Source organism: Mustela nivalis (genome assembly GCF_964662115.1).
Source record: "Mustela nivalis genome assembly, chromosome: 1".
Taxonomy (NCBI): Eukaryota; Metazoa; Chordata; class Mammalia; order Carnivora; family Mustelidae; genus Mustela; species Mustela nivalis.
In genome coordinates, this window is record NC_139020.1 from 197,390,208 (window position 1) to 197,408,864 (window position 18,657).

General features: G+C 44.8%; 2 protein-coding genes across 9 annotated transcripts in view; one reads left to right on the forward strand and one right to left on the reverse strand.

Moving 5' to 3' along the window:
* Positions 1-274: 274 nt before the first annotated feature.
* Positions 275-3,603, reverse strand: TCTA (T cell leukemia translocation altered). 6 transcript variants are annotated; one of them, XR_014304393.1, is made up of 5 exons: positions 3,168-3,603; positions 2,794-2,848; positions 1,606-1,685; positions 1,027-1,171; positions 275-806 (listed from the first exon to the last, which is right to left on the reverse strand). XR_014304393.1 is itself a non-coding variant. In XM_082704894.1 (4 exons), the coding sequence occupies exons 1-3, from the start codon at positions 3,388-3,390 to the stop codon at positions 1,643-1,645; spliced, it is 321 nt and encodes a 106-aa protein (XP_082561020.1). In that variant the 5' UTR covers positions 3,391-3,603; the 3' UTR covers positions 275-1,171; positions 1,606-1,642. The 6 variants fall into 6 exon arrangements, 3 of the variants coding, with proteins under 3 accessions (XP_082561020.1, XP_082561019.1, XP_082561018.1); XR_014304395.1 differs by having other exon boundaries at positions 2,794-2,896; positions 3,168-3,595; XR_014304394.1 differs by having other exon boundaries at positions 1,027-1,685.
* Positions 3,571-18,657, forward strand: part of RHOA (ras homolog family member A) — a 51,616-nt gene continuing 36,529 nt past the window's right edge. The window contains exons 1-2 of one of the 3 annotated variants that reach the window (XM_082704749.1): positions 3,571-3,998; positions 9,137-9,214. The gene's annotated coding sequence lies outside the window, so the exon portion shown is untranslated. The remainder of the gene's footprint in view (positions 3,999-9,136; positions 9,215-18,657) is intronic. The other 2 variants (XM_082704750.1, XM_082704751.1) reach the window with 2 other exon arrangements.

Sequence of the window (18,657 nt, forward strand, 5' to 3'; positions counted from 1 at the left end):
ACATGGTTCCTGGGGTGCCAGGCCAGTGCCTGCTTGCCTGGCCTCTGAGGCAGGCTCAGAGTGGGTTCCCCCTGAGAGGGGCGGGTCTAGAAAAATTAATGAGGATAGTGCCCCTCCTGTCAGGCACTTACCACTGCTCCTCTAGGGAGCTGAGCCTCTCCACCTCTGCAAATCATTGCATCCTGGACGCTGAGTGGCAGTAGCCCCACTGTTCCCGCTCCAGTTTCCCCTGTGCACGCGCACCCTTGTCCTGTCTGAATAATCACACAGCCAGTGCACTTCCATGTTTAATAAGCCACATCCTCAGTGAAACCGGGGGTGAAACGTGAGGCCCTGATTCTGTGAGGTGGTGTCAATGGGTAGGGCTGGGGCTGCAAAACAGTCATCCTAACCAGCCAGGAGGTAGCTCCCGAGTAGGTCCACGTATACCAGTTCAGTGTGGGCCTACGTCCAGTGCACCTCTGCTGCCAAAGTGGCCTAGCCAAAGACTGCCAGATAGAAATGTGACCTCTAATAGAGAAAGCAGGCGGTGGGACACTGAGGTAGCTGGTGGCCCAGCAGAAGCAGGTTGAGAGTGTGGCCTTCAGGAAAGGAGGCAGTTCTAGCAATATGCTGCTTTTAGAAACTGCATTGTGCCACCCACACCTTTGGAAGCTCCCCTGGTCCGCTGTGTAGGTGGCAGGCCTGTGGCTCTTTCCGGTTGACGGTTCTTGGGGGCTGAGATGGTGCTTGTGGGGAGGAGCTAAGCCTGTGGCTTCTTAGAATGAAGCTGCTTTAACTCCAGGTCAAGATGGGAAGCAATGAAGCTGCGGGGCACAGTAGCACAGGATCACTCCTCCTTAACTGCTCAGTATCTCCCTGGGAGGGGGCAGGGTATGACCCCATGGGCACTTCAAGCAGTGGGGGGTGGAAGGTCACCCCTCGAGGCTCAGCCTCTTTCAGGCACCCAGCTTGCCAACAAGGACTGAGAGGACTATGAATGAGTTCATATCCAGGAAGAGACCATTTCCATAGCCTGACTCACACCTGGAAAGCTCTGGATGGGCCAGGGAGGTGCATGTTTGGTGCCTCCAAGTCCGGGCAGCGCCAGCTCCCCCTGCCTTCCACTGGAATGGCCAGCTAAATAACAACAGAGGATAAGGCCATGTCTAGTCCAGAATTCCTTGGCTCCCTGCCAACAAAACAAAAACAAATTCAAGAAACCTAGAGCTTAGGGGAAAATGGGCTTCCCTTACAAATTCCAGAGATGGTCAACCTCAGGTTTCCTCTCAGGACGAATTTCTATGGGGTCACATCCCAGGGGGATGGGAAGGGACAAGAACAAGCCACAGCAGAAAATGGACTGCTGGCCTCCCCAACCCAGACGCTTCTCCTGAGCTGACTCCTGAGAGAGGAGGGAGGAGCATGCCTTCTCCTTAAGGCACCCAGATCAGGGTAGAAGCAAACTTGACTGGCCCAATCCCTGGGCCTGCTGGAAGCAAGGCCAAGGGCAATGGAGGCCCAGGCCTGTAAGCACTGGGGTACTCCCTGCCCCCAAGCCTGATCTCCCTGCCATTGTCTCTTGGGTCTGGGTAGCAGCAGAACCCAGTGTGGGAACCAGCAGACCCGGTGATGTCCCTGGAGATCCCTCTGCTGCCTTCCCTTATTCTCTGTGGGTTTTGAGAGGTTCATTTGCTGTTGTTTCCCTAAAAATGATGGAGAGAAGAGAGGAGTTATTCCGCAGGCAGCCAAACAGTCCCTAATTGGCTCTTTCTAGCCCTTCAGTGGCTGAGGGGGGCTCAATAAGGCCACACTACAATCTAGACCACTCTACTGAGTTCCCATATCCCACACTGGTTCCCCTACCTTTCTCCTCTGACATGTTCTTCCTCCTAGTTCCTTGCCTTATCGTGGTGTTCCTGTCTTTCCCCAGTTGCCCAGGACCTGGGCAGTGGCAGGCCTCTTAACTAGACTCATGCCTTCTCTACTGGACCCCATTTATTGGCATTTATAAAGACAGATTTGATCAGGCTATAGCCTTGCTGAATCCTTCAGTAGCTTCCCAAGATTTAGGATAGGGTTTCATGGTCCCTTCACGTCTGACTACAGTGTCCCAGCCTTGTCTAGTCTAACTGTATGACACACTTGTTCTTGCCCTGGCTTTTGTGCTATCCATTCTTGGTCTGGTACACTTAACCACTTCCCAGCCTTTGCCCTCAGCTTAGCTGTTTTGGAAGAAAACTCTGACTGGCCTCACGCCCTGCTCTTCTGCCCTTCCCTTTTATTTTTTATTATCTATTAATTTTTTTTGCTGCCCTCCCTTTTAAATCTCTGGCTCCCCCTGTAAACAAGGCCTGAGTTGTCCTTTTCTTTGGACCTAGTGTGGCTGCTGTCATATGGTAGAAGCTCAGAGATTAGTTGAATGAATGCTCTGATTAGTGATTTGATGTTTTACAGATGACAAGGCTGACCCTGATGAGGCCAGTCAGTGCAATAAGGATAATGCAATAAGGACAGAGGCTCCTATCTTCCTAATTGAGGGGCCTGCAGCAGAGTGGAACCCAACAGACTTGCCACTTCATCTCTGAGATCACTACCAGTCTCACAGGTTGCTGAACAGGCTACTGATGGGCTATTCACAAACTGGTGTCACTCAAAGCCTGAGCTCTACTTGCAGGCCTTGGAGCTTGCTGTAAAAGCCACTAAACTGGTGGACTCCTGCTCTGAGAACTTCCTGCCCCTGTCCCTGTTCCCAGCACAGGTGTGTCCTCTGCCTGCCAAGCATGGGGTTGCCATGGGCACATATGTACTCACCACGAAGTGAAATGCGTGGAGCCATCAGGTGTGGATCCGTTCTGGCCGCCCAGACCTGGGGGCAGGAACACATCCAGAGCTGCAGCAGGCAGGGGGTGGGGATCTGAGCAGGTATCAGCCGAGTTTAGAGGCCAGTGGTGTTGTCTGGTGGAGTCTCGTGGGGGCCCTAAAGGGACTAGGAGTATTGTCTGATGGCGGTTCAAGGGAACAGTTACAATGTGATGGGTGTACCGCGGTTTCTGGCATGGAATGGCATGTTGGCAATGGGTCAGGGTACAGCGTTAAGTTGTGATAAGGTTCTTAGGGGACCAGTGGTAGTCTAGGGGGTTCTGGGGAGCCCAATGGTAAGGTCCGGTGGGGGTGGGGAGCCTCACCTGGGCGGTGATACAGCCCTGTCACCGTGCTCCCGTAGAACCCCCACGCCAGCTGGATGCCCAGGAGACTTAACACCAACCACAGTAGCAGCAGCTTGAAGAGAGTCACGCGCATGTCCTGCGCCTCCCACTCCCGCAGGAACTCGCTGCCCAGGGTGCCTAGCGCGCCCAGCACAGTGGTCGGCAGAGCCTGCAAAGACTCCCCAGACCAAGGCTCCGCCATGACTGGCCCATGCCCCACCCGGGGACTGTCATTGTAGTCCCCACTGCGCAGGCGTCTGGACTTCCGGGGCCAGGCCCGTTAGTGCGCACGCGTAAAGCAGGCAAGGAGCGCCTACTTCGCTTGCGCGAAGAGTTGGCAGTTTGGGGAGGAGTACTAAAACCGCGCACGCGCACTAGCCCCACCCTACTTGCTTAAAAGATGAGTGAGTCGGAGAGCATAAAATAGCAACCAGGTCTTTTATAGCCCCGGAGTTCCCGTGATGCCCCACGCGGCTGCAGTGATTGGTTGAGCGCCTTGCTTTTAGGGCGTGGACGCGCTCCTGAGCAATCGTGGCTGAGCTGTGAGTGCGCGCGCGTGCGCGAGGCCGCGACTGGGCCTGGCTCGAGCCCGCTGGCACGCGGGGGCGCGCACGTCGCTTCCCCGCCCTCCCGCCGCCGACCGCCCTCGCTCGCTCGCGCTCCCTGCTCCCCGCCCGCCGCCCGCCGTCCTCCGTCGGTTCTCTCGTTAGTGTGCTGCCGTCTCCTTAGCCACCCGCCCGTCTCCGAGCTTGCGACTCGCGGACAGGCGTCCTCGGCGCAGAGAGACCGGACTGCGAGTCGTCGCCTAAGGTAAGCGAGAGGGTTCCCTCCTGGCGCCGCGGCGCCCCGGGCCCGCCCGGCACTCTTCCGGCCGCCCGCCAGCCGCCCCGCCGAGGCCGCGCCCCACCTGCTGCTCTCAGCCGGCTGCCCCAGGGCCCCAGCCCTTGCCCCGGCCCGGGCCCCGCTCCCCAAAGCGGCGGCCCCGCCCGCGCAGTCCCCGGAAGCGCGCCCCGCGGCCTCCCGCGCCCCTTCCCCCGCCCGGCCAGGCCTGGTGGAGCCCTAGCCACCCGCCCGCGGTCCCCGGCTCTTCCTCTCTCAAGGCTGTGCCGGCCAGGGCGGGGGCTTCGAGCCGGGCCGGGAGACCGCGCCGTACTGCCGGCCCTGGCGAAGCGCGCGTGGCTGTCGGGAGTTGAAATGGGAAAGAAACTCTTTACAACTCCATCTTGGCTTTTTACATTGAATATGAAACATGAACCACCGTTTTATACAGGATGAAGTCTAGTTATGTTTTGGGTAGATTTCTTTTTAAATGAAGTATTCCCGGAGAGGTGTAAGTAAGGTAGTGTTGAGATCTTACGGGTTAGGATTCTGGGGTATTGAAAAGGGAATATTCCAGTTGAAAACATTTTTTTTTTCATGATTTAAACTGTGCTTCATCGAAATAGAGTATTAATTTGCAGTTTTGCTTAGTATTAAGTTAGTACCTTGATAGGAATCACCTAAACAGCTGTCCGTAGTTACCGATTGAACCCAGTTACAAGCCGTCTTTATTAAATAGCACTGTTTGCACTCAAATCGATTTGGTCAAAACAATGTTTAATAGTTTATGGTGGAAAATAGGCATTTTTTTTGGCCTCAGAGTTAGTTTCACTTGTGTTTTTTAGTGGTCCTGATTTAAAATTTTTACCAATATTGGTGACTTGTTTCCTTCTCTTTGTGTTTTTAAGTTTGTCTTTGAAGTAAATGTTTCTTGCAGGTGTGCAGTCAGATCATAGTGCTCTCTGCCAGATCTGAAGGGAAAAAATACTTGAAAATTTTTCTTAAAAATGTTACATGTGGTGAGAGTTTTTCAGTCATTTAGTGTCAGATACCCGAATGTGTAACGTTTATATACCGTTTCATGATTATCACTTTAGATATGGCTAAGTTGATGGAGATACTGGTATGAACATTGGGCACAAGTGACATTGTTTGGCCTGGAAGTACAAGACTAATTTCTCATTGTGAAGGATAACTTATTTAAAGATCTCTTTTGATAAATTGTCTGGAGACTAGTTCCATCTACTTTTGTAGAGCAGTGGTGGCTCTTGGGGACATAACAAAATAGAAGAAAACTTGCTTTAAGTCAGACTAGTCATAGAGTTATGGCTTCTGTTCTCATAAAAATTGGTACTGGAGGGGGCGCTTGGGTGGCTCAGTGGGTTAAGCCGCTGCCTTGGGCTCTGTTCATGATCTCAGAGTCCTGGGATCGAGTCCTGCATCGGGCTCTCTGCTCAGCAGAGAGCCTGCTTCCCTCTCTCTCTGGCCGCCTCTCCATCTACTTGTGATTTCTCTCTGTCAAATTAAAAAAAGAAAAAAAAAATTGCTACTGGAGGAAAGAAAAGAATAAGAATCCACCAACTTTTTCATAGATCCAGAATTTTAGACCCAAAAGGAAATTTTCAGGCCTTATGTGGCGCAGCCCCATTTGCAGATGAGGAAGTTGAGTCCCAGAGACTTGGTAAATTACCTAAGATGGTTTGTCTAGTCAGGTGCAGGTCAGAACTATTTTCTCTTTAAGGGATTCTCTTTGTACTCTCAAACAGCTTGCTTAGAGTTAGGTAAAATTCAAGACTTAACTTACTTCTAGTGTTTTCTTTTTTTATGTATTACTGATTTTATATTTGTTGAGTCTGAAAAATTCATTTTCTAAACAAATTTCAGTTCTTTATCTTCACAACATTCTCCTCCCTGAAACTGGTTGGTTCTGCAGCAGTTGATTGAAATACATAAATGAATATGTAGGGTCCTTGGTTGCCTAGTTGTAGCTTTAGGTATTTGGTTTTTTGTTTTAAGATTTGGTTATCCATTTGAGAGAGAGTGAGTGTGAGTGTGGGGAAGGGTTGAGGGAGAGAGAAGCCTAGCAGACTACTCCCTGAGCTCGGGGCCAGCTTGGGGCCTGATCCCAGGACCCTGAGATCATGATCCGAGCTGAAACTAAGGATCTGATGTGTAACTGACTGCACCAGCCAGGGACCCATGGGTGTTTGGGTCTTCTTGAGGGAACAACTTCTTCCAAATCCAACTAATTAGGTCAGGTCAAGATGTTATCATGTGACTGAGGGCTCTTTTGCCTGTTGATTTGAGGTGGGATGGAGAGAAACTGCACATATCAAGTAAATAGTTTCCTGTGCGTGTGGTGGTAGTTTGTTGGAGTGTTCTCATAGTCTGATTTTTTTTTTTTTAAGATTATATTTATTTATTTGCCAGAGACAGAGGGAGAGGGAGCAAGCACAGGCAGACAAAGAAGCAGGCAGAGGCAGAGGGAGAAGCAGGCTCCCTGCCGAGCAAGGAGCCCGATGTGGGACTCGATCCCAGGGTCCTGGGATCATGACCTGGGCCGAAGGCAGCTGCTTAACCAACTGAGCCACCCAGGCATCCCTCATAGTCTGATTTTTATTAGGAGAGTGAAAACAGGTAGATCTTGAGGTGTTTCCTGTCCATGGAGTATAGTTCAGTTTAGGCAGTGACAGGAGGAGGAGTTGCTGCTTTGGGACTTCTTTGTTGTCTAGAGCTGAGAGATTTATGTTAACTCTGTCAGAAGAAAGACTGATACTTCAACTTCTAAAAAGAACTAATTTGGGCATGCTGAGCTTGTATGGACAGCACTTTGGGTTTAATTGCACTAGTGATAATGATAAATGGTACGTAATCACTGGATTTTAATCACATATATTTGTACTTGTGAAAGGTACCTAAAAGTTATTTTACCTTCACATACCACTCAATTTATCCTTTATCTTTGGCCAGTGGAACTTAGTTGGCCTGCACCTACACCTTAATGTAACTAAATTTTAAACATGTGTTAATGTGTTTTACTATACTGTGCTCTTTGGGAATATGTTCACTGTTAAGTATTTATGAGATTAATAAATTAAAATTTCCAAGATAGTTTAAAGTTAGTAATTACTGTGAAATTCCTATTTCAAGTGTTTCTATTTCAAATGACTCATTTTTCATCTGTGGTGCTATAATACTAAGTGAAGGCCTTATATACTCATAATTATGGTTGTCGTGACAGAAAATCAGATAGGCATTGAGGCTGCTCATTCTGTTGGTGTTGGTCTGAATTTATTGGCGCTTCCTCCAGATGATCCTAGTTAACATTTTATAGTTAATAATAGTCAAAATATGAGATAAACTCTGTTATATTGCAGCCAGTTTATCCCAGATTGAGTTTTTTTTTTTTCTTTAATGAAGAGGGAGGATAAAGGAAATATGTTTAAGCATATTTATAATAGTGTCTCACTATTCACGTGAAGGGAAAGAGAACATAACTGAAAAGTTTGGAGTGGAGTAAATGGAGAAGTGGAAGGTAAAATGAAATTAGAGAGGTGGGTAGGGACCATATCATGCAGGGCCTTTAGGATATGAGAAGTTCTTTGGGTTTGTTCTGAAAGGAGAAATCATTGTTTGTTTTTTTCTTTTCTTTTCTTTTGTTTTAAGATTTTATTTATTTGAGAGAGAGAGTACACAAACAGGGGGAGTGGCAGGGAGAGGGAGAAGCAGGCTCCCCGCTGAGCAGAGAGCCTGGTTTGATGCAGGGCTTGATCCCAGGACCCTGGGATCATGACTTGAGCCAAGCCGAAGGCAGATATTTAACCAACTGAGCCACCCAGGCACCCCTCATTAGATGTTCGTTAGCCGAAGAATGATAGGATCTGATATTAAATAACTAGAATCACTCTCCAAGAGTAGGAGTAGATCTGAGTCCATGCTGACTTCAGAGAGTAAACTAATATATATATATTTTTAAAATACTAATTTGTATTAGTATTGTGCAGAGAGAGCACAAGCAGGAGGGAGTATTAGGCAGAGCAGTCAAGGGGAGAAGCAGCCTCTCTGAGTTGAGCAAGGGGCATGATGTGGTGATCTGGGATCATGACCTAAGCCCGAAGGCAGACGCTTAACTGAGCCACCCAGGCGTCCCAGCACTAAACTAATATTGATCATTTCTGACAACAATATTAAAAAATTATTTTTCTTGACCTAATGACTTTACCCTAATTTTTTGAAGCCATTGATTTTCTGATAGTTGTCTTTCAGTCTGTAATTTCTCTGTAATGCTTTATTAAGAAGAATATGTAATAAGATAAAACAAGTTATTCAGGGGTGCCTGGGTGGCTCAGTGGGTTAAGCCTCTGACTTTGGTTCAGGTAATGATCTCAGGGTCCTGGGATCGAGCCCCGAATCAGGCTCTCTGCTCGGCAGGGAGCCTGCTTCCCCATCTCTGCCTGTCTCTCTGCCTACTTGTGATCTCTGTCAAATAAATAAATAAAATCTTAAAAAAAAAGATAAAACAAATTATTCAAATGTTCATGGTAGTCTAGGAGGTAGGATTAGATGTGTTCATTTTAAGATTCTTTTAACTTTGCTATGTGGTTGAAAATTATATGTTGGAAAATTAATTTACATAGGATTCATTTGCTTTTGATTTTTGCTTTGAAAAGGGCAGTATTATAATATTCACAAGATAATGTTGATTGTGAGCATTTTATTTTATTTTATTTTATTTTAATATTATTTATTTATTTGACAGAGATCACAAGTAGACAGAGAGGCAGGCAGAGAGAGAGAGAGGGAAGCAGGCTCTGCGCCGAGCAGAGAGCCCGATGTGGGACTCTATCCCAGGACCCTGAGATCATGACCTGAGCCGAAGGCAGTGGCTTAACCCACTGAGCCAGCCAGGCGCCCTGTGAGCATTTTATTAACTGAGGGAAGCTATTACTTGTACAAATGTGATTATTTGGTGGTATATCAATCAAAAATTAAATTCTACACTTTTTCTCTCTCTTGGATTCTAAGTTACTTCACAGAACTTTGGGCAAGCCTATTTACACCCTGTTTTTTTTTTTTTTTCCCTTGTCAAATGAATAGACATAATTACTGATATTTTTATATTTTTATAGTGCCTTTCATCTGAGAAGTTCAAGGCACTTGTAGAACTTCTGCCGCACAGGCCGTGGGTCTTGCAGCACATTTGTAAGGTATGTAAATAGACACCTCTTCTTTTACTCCCTTTTTCCCATGGAAGACAGATTATTATATAAATGTTAAGTTCTAGGGAAATGTGGTTGAATTACTGCTAATGATTCTCTTCACCAGTCTCGAATTCTTTATCTTATTCCATACCTTTTCTCTCTGGTCTTATTTTTTTCTCTCTCCATACGGTACTCTTCTAACTTCCCTTTTTACTTCTAAGTGATCTTTCTTTCTTTTTTAAGATGGGGGGGGGAGGGCATAGGGTGAGAGAAAATCCCAAGCAGGCTTCATGCCCAGCACAGAGCCCAACACGGGTTTTGATCCCACAACCCCAAGCTGAAACCAGGAGTCAAACCTCAACTAACTGAGCACCCAGGCACCCTCAGATATTTCTTTTTTTTCTTATTTATTTATTAAAAGATTATTTTGTCAGGGAGGGGCGCCTGGGTGGCTCTGGGTTAAAGCCTCTACCTTTGGCTTGGGTTGTGATCTCAGGGTCCTGGGATCGAGTCCCGCGTTGGGCTCTCTGCTCAGCGGGGAACCTGCTTCCTCCTGTCTCTCTCTCTCTCTGCCTACATGTGATCTGACAAATAAATAAAAATCTTAAAAAAAAAAAAAGATTATTTTGTCAGGGAGAGTGAGAGAGCACAAGCAGGGGGAGTGGCAGGCAGAGGGAGATGTAGGCTCCCCAGTGAGCAAGAAGCCCAATATGGGACTTGATCCCAGAGCCCTGTAATCATAACCTAAGCTGAAGGTAGATGCTTAACCTACTGAGCCACCCAGGCCTCCCAAGATATTTCTTTTTTAGATGAAGATACATTTCCTGAGGAGATGGACTCGTGTGTTATACACATACTCTTTTACTTCTGGGCCATTCCCATTTTACTCCTTCTGTTTTTCATTTTTAAGTTTTCATTTATTCTATAGTCTGGTTATCATACAGTTTATCCAGAGCTTGTGCTTCAGGTTTATCTAATAATAGCAATTAGCTAGCTAGAGAATGAAGGTTAGAGGACAATCTTCCCTCTTAACAGGGGTCAGAGACATATTGGCTTAGTTGGGAGCAATGTTAACAGCTGGTATAAAAGCCCATCCAGGGGTTTTGTAGATATTTAAACTAATTACAAATGAAGGACATAGGAGTGTCTTTTTTTAAAATTTATTATTTTTTTAAAGATTTTATTTGTCAGAGATTGAGAGAGAGAGAGAGAAGGGGGACAGCAGGTAGAGAAAGAAGCAGGCTCCCTGCTGAGCAAGGAGCCCAATGCAGAACTCCATCCTAGGACCCCGGGATCATGACTTGACCCGAAGACAGACACTTAACTACCTTAGCCACCCGGAAGTATCTTAATTGATACCATGATAAATATCTTGGCCGAGTACTTTTTTTTTTTTTTTTTAAGATTTTATTTATTTATTTGACAGACCGAGATCACAAGTAGGCAGAGAGGCAGGCAGAGAGAGAGGAGGAAGCAGGCTCCCTCCTGAGCAGAGAGCCTGATTCGAGGCTTGATCCCAGGACCCTGAGATCATGACCTGAGCTGAAGGCACCGGCTTAACCCACTGAGCCACCCAGGCGCCCCGGCCGAGTACTTTTTGATCAGCTTTCATTGTTCTCTTTGGGTCTGAGGGAACTCTATGTATGGAGAAGTGAGCTGTGAAGAGGATGAATATGTTTTGGTGAGATAGGCTACTGACCAGTGAAGGCATATAATAGTGGTTTTGGTTGGCTTTGAAATCCTCCTTGGCATGGTAAGAAGAATGGCCAAGTTAGGTTGTGGTTTTGTCATTCATTTGTTGAACAAGTAGTTCTTGAATAGCTATTATATGTATATGTCAGACACTGTCCTGGGACACATCTGAAGAAAACAAAGAGGGTTCTTGCTCTCTGGGTGTCTGACTGCCTCGGTTGGTAGATGCAACTCTTGATCTTGGGGTGATGAATTTAAGCCCCACTTTGGGCATAGAGCTTACTTAAGAAAATAAACTGTTTCACATTAAAAAAAAAAAAAAGTCCCAGTCCTCAAGAAGGTTTTTGTTTATTTGTTTTACAATATCTTTATTCCTAAAAATGTGAACAGTTGGTTTGGAACTAAAAAGTCTATTGGTTTTGAATCTGACCTACTTTTCTCAATATCATTGGCAAGTAGAAAGCACATCAGGTGTTAGTAATCATAAAAATATTAATAGTCCTGCTTTTGGGATTACTGTTCTAGTAGGGAAGTCTGGTGATAGGTAAAGGTTGGGCTTACCTTTTTTAGGGAACAGCAAAACTTAACTGGCCGGAGCCTAAAGAGCAAGTGCGAAGAGTGGGAAGAAATAAACTTTTACTGATAGGCAGGGGCCAGATCTTGTAGGAATTGGGAATTTAGAGTTTATTTAGATTGTGTTGGAAAGCTATTAAAGGGTTTTTATGGGAATGGTAATAATGTCTGATTTTATATTTCTAGCTGATGTATAGAGAGTATACTATAGGGTGGCAAAAAGGGAAGGAGGGAGACCTATTGGAAGCTATTTATTTGAGAGAGAGTGCATTCTAGTGTGGAGATGGAGAGAGAATCTCAAGCAGATTTTGTACTGAACTCAGTATGGGGGGAGGGGGGTGTCTGTCTCATGACCCTGAGATCATAACCTGAGTTGAAACCAAGAGTCAGATGCTTAACTCACTGTGCCACCCAAGCCACCCCTATCGGGAGCTTTTTAAATCCAGTGACAGGTTAGGAGCTTGGACAAGAATGGTAACAGTGGAAGTGAAGGGATTCACAATATATTGTAGAGGAGTGCTCATAGGCTTTGCTGATAAATTAGAAGATGTGGCTTCCTAATCTCTTGATCCATGGCAAGATTAGCTCACCGCAGTTACTAGGCATAGGAAGACAACTAGCCCAGGACCCCTGGGTATGTACTCTATTGTTGTCCACAAGGCTTGATTTCTCCTTTAAGTACTTTGTGTAATCCATTAGAGTGGTTTGATTAATGGCCTCCCCTGTAAGGGGGAAGACTATGTTTCAAAGTTTTCTTAACTGTGTATTTCTACATCATTGTATTTATATAGTGAACATGTGCTTTCAGAGTGACAAGGATTTTATTGGTAGGAAGCAAAAAGTTAACATGAATTTCTTTCTTTTTTTTTAAAGATTTTATTTATTTATTTGACAGACAGAGATCACAAGTAGGCAGAGAGGCAGGCAGAGAGAGAGAGGAGGAAAAGCAGGCTCCCTGCTGAGCAGAGAACCCGATGTGGGGCTCGATCCCAGGACCCTGAGATCATGACCTGAGCCGAAGGCAGGGGCTTAACCCACTGAGCCACCCAGGTGCCCCAACATGAATTTCTTTACTGCCACCTGACTGAATTAGGATAAACACAGCGTGTTTGGTGTTTGCATTTTCTTTTTGTTTGTTTAACTGTAGGAGTTAGTATGTTGGTACTTAGGTTGTAAGATTTTTGCCATCATTTTTTTTTTTTTATGAGTTTATTTATTTTTTTGACAGAGATCACAGGTAGGCAGAGAGGCAGGCAGGCAGAGGGAGGAGGAAGCAGGCTCCCTGCTGAGCAGAGAGCCCGATGCGGGACTCTGGGATCATGACCTGAGCCGAAGGCAGAGGCTTAACCCACTGAGCCACCCAGGTGCCCCTCCTAGCTACTTTAAAACACAGAGATTTAATTCTTTTACTTTAAAAATTTGTTTTGACTTTAAGCATATGGTTGAAAATTCTACTTTTGTTCTTTGTTTTTTGTCTCTTTCCCTCTGCTCCTCCCCCTGCTTGTGCTTTCCCTCTCTCTCTCTCAAATAGATAAATAAAATCCTTAAGTTTATAATAAAAGATGGGAGTAATTGGCTGGCTCAGTTAGTAGAGCATGTGATTGATCTGGGGACTGTGAATTCAAGCCCCACATTATGTGTAGGGGTTGCATTAAAAAAAAGGCGGGGGGCACCTGGGTGGCTCCGTGGGTTAAGCCTCTGCCTTCGGCTCAGGTCATGGTCTCGGGGTCCTGGGATTGAGCCTTTTAACGGGCTCTCTGCTCAGCGGGAAGTCTGTTTCCCCCCTCTCTCTGCCTGTCTACTTGTGATCTCTCCTTCTCTATCAAATAAAATCTTAAAAAAAGTATATTCTTCCTACTCTAGAGCATAGTCCTCTCATTGTATTGCTTCCTTTGGGGCTTTAAGAGTATTTTCTTGGGGCACATGTCTGGCTTAGTTGCAACATTCAATTCTTTTATTTATTTATTTATTTATTTATTTATTTAGATTTTATTTATTTGAGAGGAAGGGGGGAGAGATTGGAGGGGTAGAGGGGCAGAGAGAGAAGCAGACTCACTGCAGACCCAGAAGCCCAATGTGGGGCTTGATCCAAAGGCAGACACTTAACTGAGCCACCCAGGCACCCCAAGATTACTTTAACATTTTAAAAATATATATATATATATTTTTTAAGATTTTATTTATTTATTTGCCAGAGAGAGATGACAAGCAGGCAGAGAGGCAGGCAGAGAGAGAGGGAGAAGCAGACTCCCTGCTGAGCAGAGAGCCCGATGCGGGGCTCGATCCCAGGACCCTGAGATCATGACCTGAGCCGAAGGCAGTGGCTTAACCCACTGAGCCACCCAGGCACCCCTTTAAAAATATTTTAATTAACTTATTTTGTTTAGATTTTATGTATTTGGGCTGCATGGGTGGCTCAGTCATTAAGCATCTGCCTTCGGCTCAGGTCCCAGGGTCCTGGGATCCAGTCCTGCATTGGGCTCCCTGCTCAGCGGAAGCCTGCTTCTCCCTCTGCCATTTCCCCTGCTTGAGTTCCCTCTCTCACTGTGTCTCTCTCTGTCAAATAAATTAATAAAAATAAAATCTTAAAAAAGATTTTATTTAAGAGAGAGAATATTTGTGGGAGAGAGCACACAAGCAAGTGGGAGAGGAAGAAGAAGGCTCCCTGGTGAGCTAAGAGCTGGACTCGGGTGTTGATCCCAAGACGCTGGTACCATGACCTGAACTGAAGGCAGGCACTTAACCAACTGATCACCCAGGCTACCCCTAGAAAAACTTTTAAAAATATATTATTTTGGGGGCGCCTGGGTGGCTCAGTGGGTTAAGCCGCTGCCTTCGGCTCAGGTCATGATCTCAGGGTCCTGGGATCGAGTCCCGCATCAGGCTCTCTGCTCAGCAGGGAGTCTGCTTCCTCCTCTCCTCTCTCTGCCTGCCTCTCTGCCTACTTGTGATCTCTCTCTGTCAAATAAATAAAAAATCTTTAAAAAAAATATATTATTTTGGAGCAAGGAAGTTGATGAAGCATGTACATGAAATAGTACAAAAGGAGTGGGCATGAAAAATAAGCCTTTCTCCCATTTCAGCCTCCCTAAATCCTTTAGAGAGAACCTTCTGTTTCTTGTGCGTCCTTCTAGAGATACTGTGTCTGTATGTATGTTACATATTTTTCCTTTTTTTAGGTGCACACTATTTCACATCACAGTGTTAGAGATCTTATTCTTTCTCCTTAACAGTAGGTCTGGGTGATTATATGGCAAGATACTTAATAGGATACACTGTGGAAAATAGTTTGGCAGTTCCTCGTATAGTTTGTTTGTTTTAAGATTTTCTTTGTCAGAGAGAGAGGGAGGGAGAGCACACTCGCAGGGGGAGTAGCAGGCAGAGGGAGAAGCAGACTCCCCACTGAGTAAGGATTCTGATGCAGGGCTCAATCCAGGACCCTGGGATCATGACCTGAGCTGAAGGCACATGCTTAGTGACTGAGCCACCCAGGTGTCCCTGGCAATTCCTCATACGGTTATATAAAGAGTTAACATACAACCCAGTAATTCCATTCCTAGATCTATATCCAAAGGATTTGAAAACATGTACTCAGACATGAGTTGTACATAAATGTTCATAGCATCACTATTCATATAGCCAAAAGATGGAAACAATCCAAATGTCCACCAGCAGATGAGTGGATAAATAAATGTGGTTTTGTACAGAGAATAGAATGTATCAGCTGTTTAAAAAGATGAAGTACTAATACCTGCCAGAAAATGGATGAACCTTTAAAGTATTGTGCTAGGAGTGCCTAGGTAGCTCAGGAGGTTAAGTATCTGCCTTAGGCTCAGGTCATGATCCCAGGGTCTGGGATCAAGCCCCACACCAGGTCAGCGGGGGGCCTGCTCCATCTCTCCCTGGCTGCTGCTTCCCCTGCTTGTGCTTTCTCTCTGGCAAATAAATAAGTAAAAGCTTTAAAAAAAAATGCTAAATGAAAGAAGCCAAACACAGAAGGTCATATGTTAAAAGATTTCATTTATATGAAATATCTAGAATAGCAAATCTATAGAGACACAAAGCAATTTAGTGGTTGCCAGGTGTTAGGAGAGGGGAACTGGAGATGGATTGCTTAATAGGTATACAGCTTTCTTTTGTGGTAATTCAAATGTTTTGGAACTGGATAGACTTGGTTGTTGTACAACATTGTCAGTGTGCTAAGTATCACTGAACTGTTCACTTTAAAAAGGTGAACTTTATATTGTGTATATTTCACCTCAATTTTAAAAAAGAAAAAAAGTTTTAAATAGATGTAAGCCTCACCCTGAAGAGTTTTCAACTGCTTAATCGTATAGAGATAGAGGAATAGAGATGTTTGTGGCAGAATGCAGGGTGTGTATTGTCATTGCTGAAACACCTAGGCAGCTGGACTACCTCTTGGTTTATTCTTCTCTGTATGGCAGGTCTCCAGACAGGCATTGTCTTGTAGGCAATGTGAGTGGAGGATTAGGCTGCACAACGTCAAATCCTGATTCTGCCCATTCATTTAAGGTTAACCCTGGAATATATACATTTTGAGGTGAATGGTAAGATGTGTTATTTAGGAAGCCAGATGTGTTATTTCCTCCAGCCCCAAAGAAGAATTTAAATCTGGTGTTGTTCTCATTTGGCCATGTATTACAGGCTTTGTGGGGTTTTCCTCTGCCTTTATGTGCCTTAGGCCTGGTGCTCTTCATCTCTAAAGGCCTTTGAACTGACATCAACCCTTGACAACTGCTTGATCAAGTGACAAAACAGCGACAGTACCAGGCTCAAGGGCATTATGAAATGGACAGATGGTTTGAGTCTTTTTGCCAGAAGTCTCCTGTGTTGTCTGCAGATTAAATAAATGGCTTTATGTTTTCAATTTAATTTCCCAGTGTTTAATGGTGTGGGTAAACCTGAAGTTGATAGGACAGGTTTCTACTCAGCACTGTGAAACAGTTCCAGTGTAGTGATTTTCTCTGACTTAATGAAGTGGTATGTATTCTGTTTATTTTAGATGTGGGGTTTTTTTTTTTCAAGATTTTATTTATTTATTTGACAGAGATCATAAGTATGCAGAGAGGCAGAGAGAGAGAAGGGTAAGCAGGCTCCCCGCTGAGGAGAGAGCCCGATGTGGGGCTTGATCCTAGGACCCCCGGGATCATGACCTGAGCTGAAGGCAGAGGCTTTAACCCACTAAGCCACCCAGGCGCCCCTTAGATGTGTATTTTAACAAAGGACGAAAACAGTAAAATGTAAGGTATTGGAGAAGGGAGCGCCTATGAAAATCTGCATTTGAAATCAGGTTTATTGTTTGAACAAAAATTAGATTTCTAATTTGGTTGTTACTTTTAGGGCTGTCTGGAGAAGAGTCTGTGTTTTGACCTTTATTTTCACTTTAATAATTCTAATAGCTTTGCTTCCAGAGAATGCATTGTAGGACATCTTTTAAGCTTTAATGGGATTCATGTGTGTTTAGGTACAGTATGGGCCTTATGGGAAAGTTGAGATCTTAAACCGCTGAAATTGTATCATTGTGTTCTAAATAACTGAAGCTTGCTTTCTTAAGCTTTAAATTTCATTTTATTTCTGTTTTTTTTCCCCTTCTTGCAGTATCTGGGACTTAAGCTTTGCTGTGTAATAATTGAGGTCTTTCCTTCTAAGGGAAAGAGTTTTTGAGTTCTGTCCTTGGAGTGTGTTGGCCTGCTTTAGGACTGGCCAGATTGGCACTTATTTTGCTCCCCATTTTATACTTCTGAGTCTGATTTACAGGGTTTTCTGTCTCCTATGTCCTGTCATAGGCTACACCTCTTTCTCACCCAAGCATGCGTTTTTCTAACTGCTGTGAATTCAGCTACTGGCCAATTAGACTTATTTATTAAGAGTTATTTATAAAATAAGAGAGGACCTGAGTTTTAACACACCTGTTACAGATAACTTAAATTTCTGATTTATGTGAGGGTTTTCTTTAATTCTCTGAGGGCAAATTCTTGAACTGCTAATACAAGTGTCCTAGGAGATAACCTTACCACTAGTGTACACAGCTGATGTTGTAACTGTTTTTTGTTTTGTTTTTACTGTTTTCTTTTTTAAAATCTCTATTCAGCAAATTGGTTTTATAAAGCTTCTTTGCTCCTGGAAATGTATTTTTTCAATTTTTTATTTGAACACATAACCACTGTGTGCTTACATCTGTGCTTATCTGACAGTGGTGAACAAGACAGATACAATTCTTATATTAATAGTTTGGGAGGAATAAACTTTGGAGGTATGTGATGAGGCAGAGAGAAATGTTTGGTGCTGGGGGAGTATCCGAGGGGCCTGATGTAAGTTGGGAGCTCAGGGAATCTCCTGAGAGCTAGTGACTTAGCCTAAAGTATGAGTTATCTTAGTGGGGGAAGGGTAGGTGGGGTGCATTCAGGGCAAAGGAGAGAAGGAAGAAATCATGGCTTAATAGCTTGAGTTATAAGATATATTGTTTTGGCTAAGAGTGGTTATATTCTTTGGGTCTTATAATTTCATAAAACAGTGTCTTGGGATTTACAGATTTTCTTACTGCAATATGACATTTTGTGTCCAGGTTTCACCCAAAGTGTTTTTTGCATAGTTTGCATTGACACTACACCCTCTTGCGGAAACTGACATTGACAAAACCTGGGATTGGGAGGACGCTTTTTTTTTTTTTTTTTTAATATTTTATTTATTTATTTGACAGAGATCACAAGTAGGCAGAGAGGCAGGCAGAAAGAGGAAGGGAGGGACGCCTGGGTGGCTCAGTGGGTTAAGCCGCTGCCTTCAGCTCAGGTCATGATCTCAGGGTCCTGGGATCGAGTCCCGCATCGGGCTCTCTGCTCAGCAGGGAGCCTGCTTCCCTCTCTCTCTCTCTGCCTGCCTCTCCATCTACTTGTGATTTCTCTCTGTCAAATAAATAAATAAATAAATAAATAAATCTTTAAAAAAAAAAAAAAAAAAAAGAAAGAAAGAAAGAGGAAGGGAAGCACTCCCTGCTGAGCAGAAAGCCCAGTGCGATGCGGGGCTCCATTCCAGTACCCTGGGATCATGACCTGAGCCGAAGGCAGAGACTTTAACCCATTGAGTTTCCCAGGTGCCCTGTAGGATCATAATTCTTCTATGTGAAGTTCACAGGATTAAGTTTAAGACTGTAGAACTTTTGCATT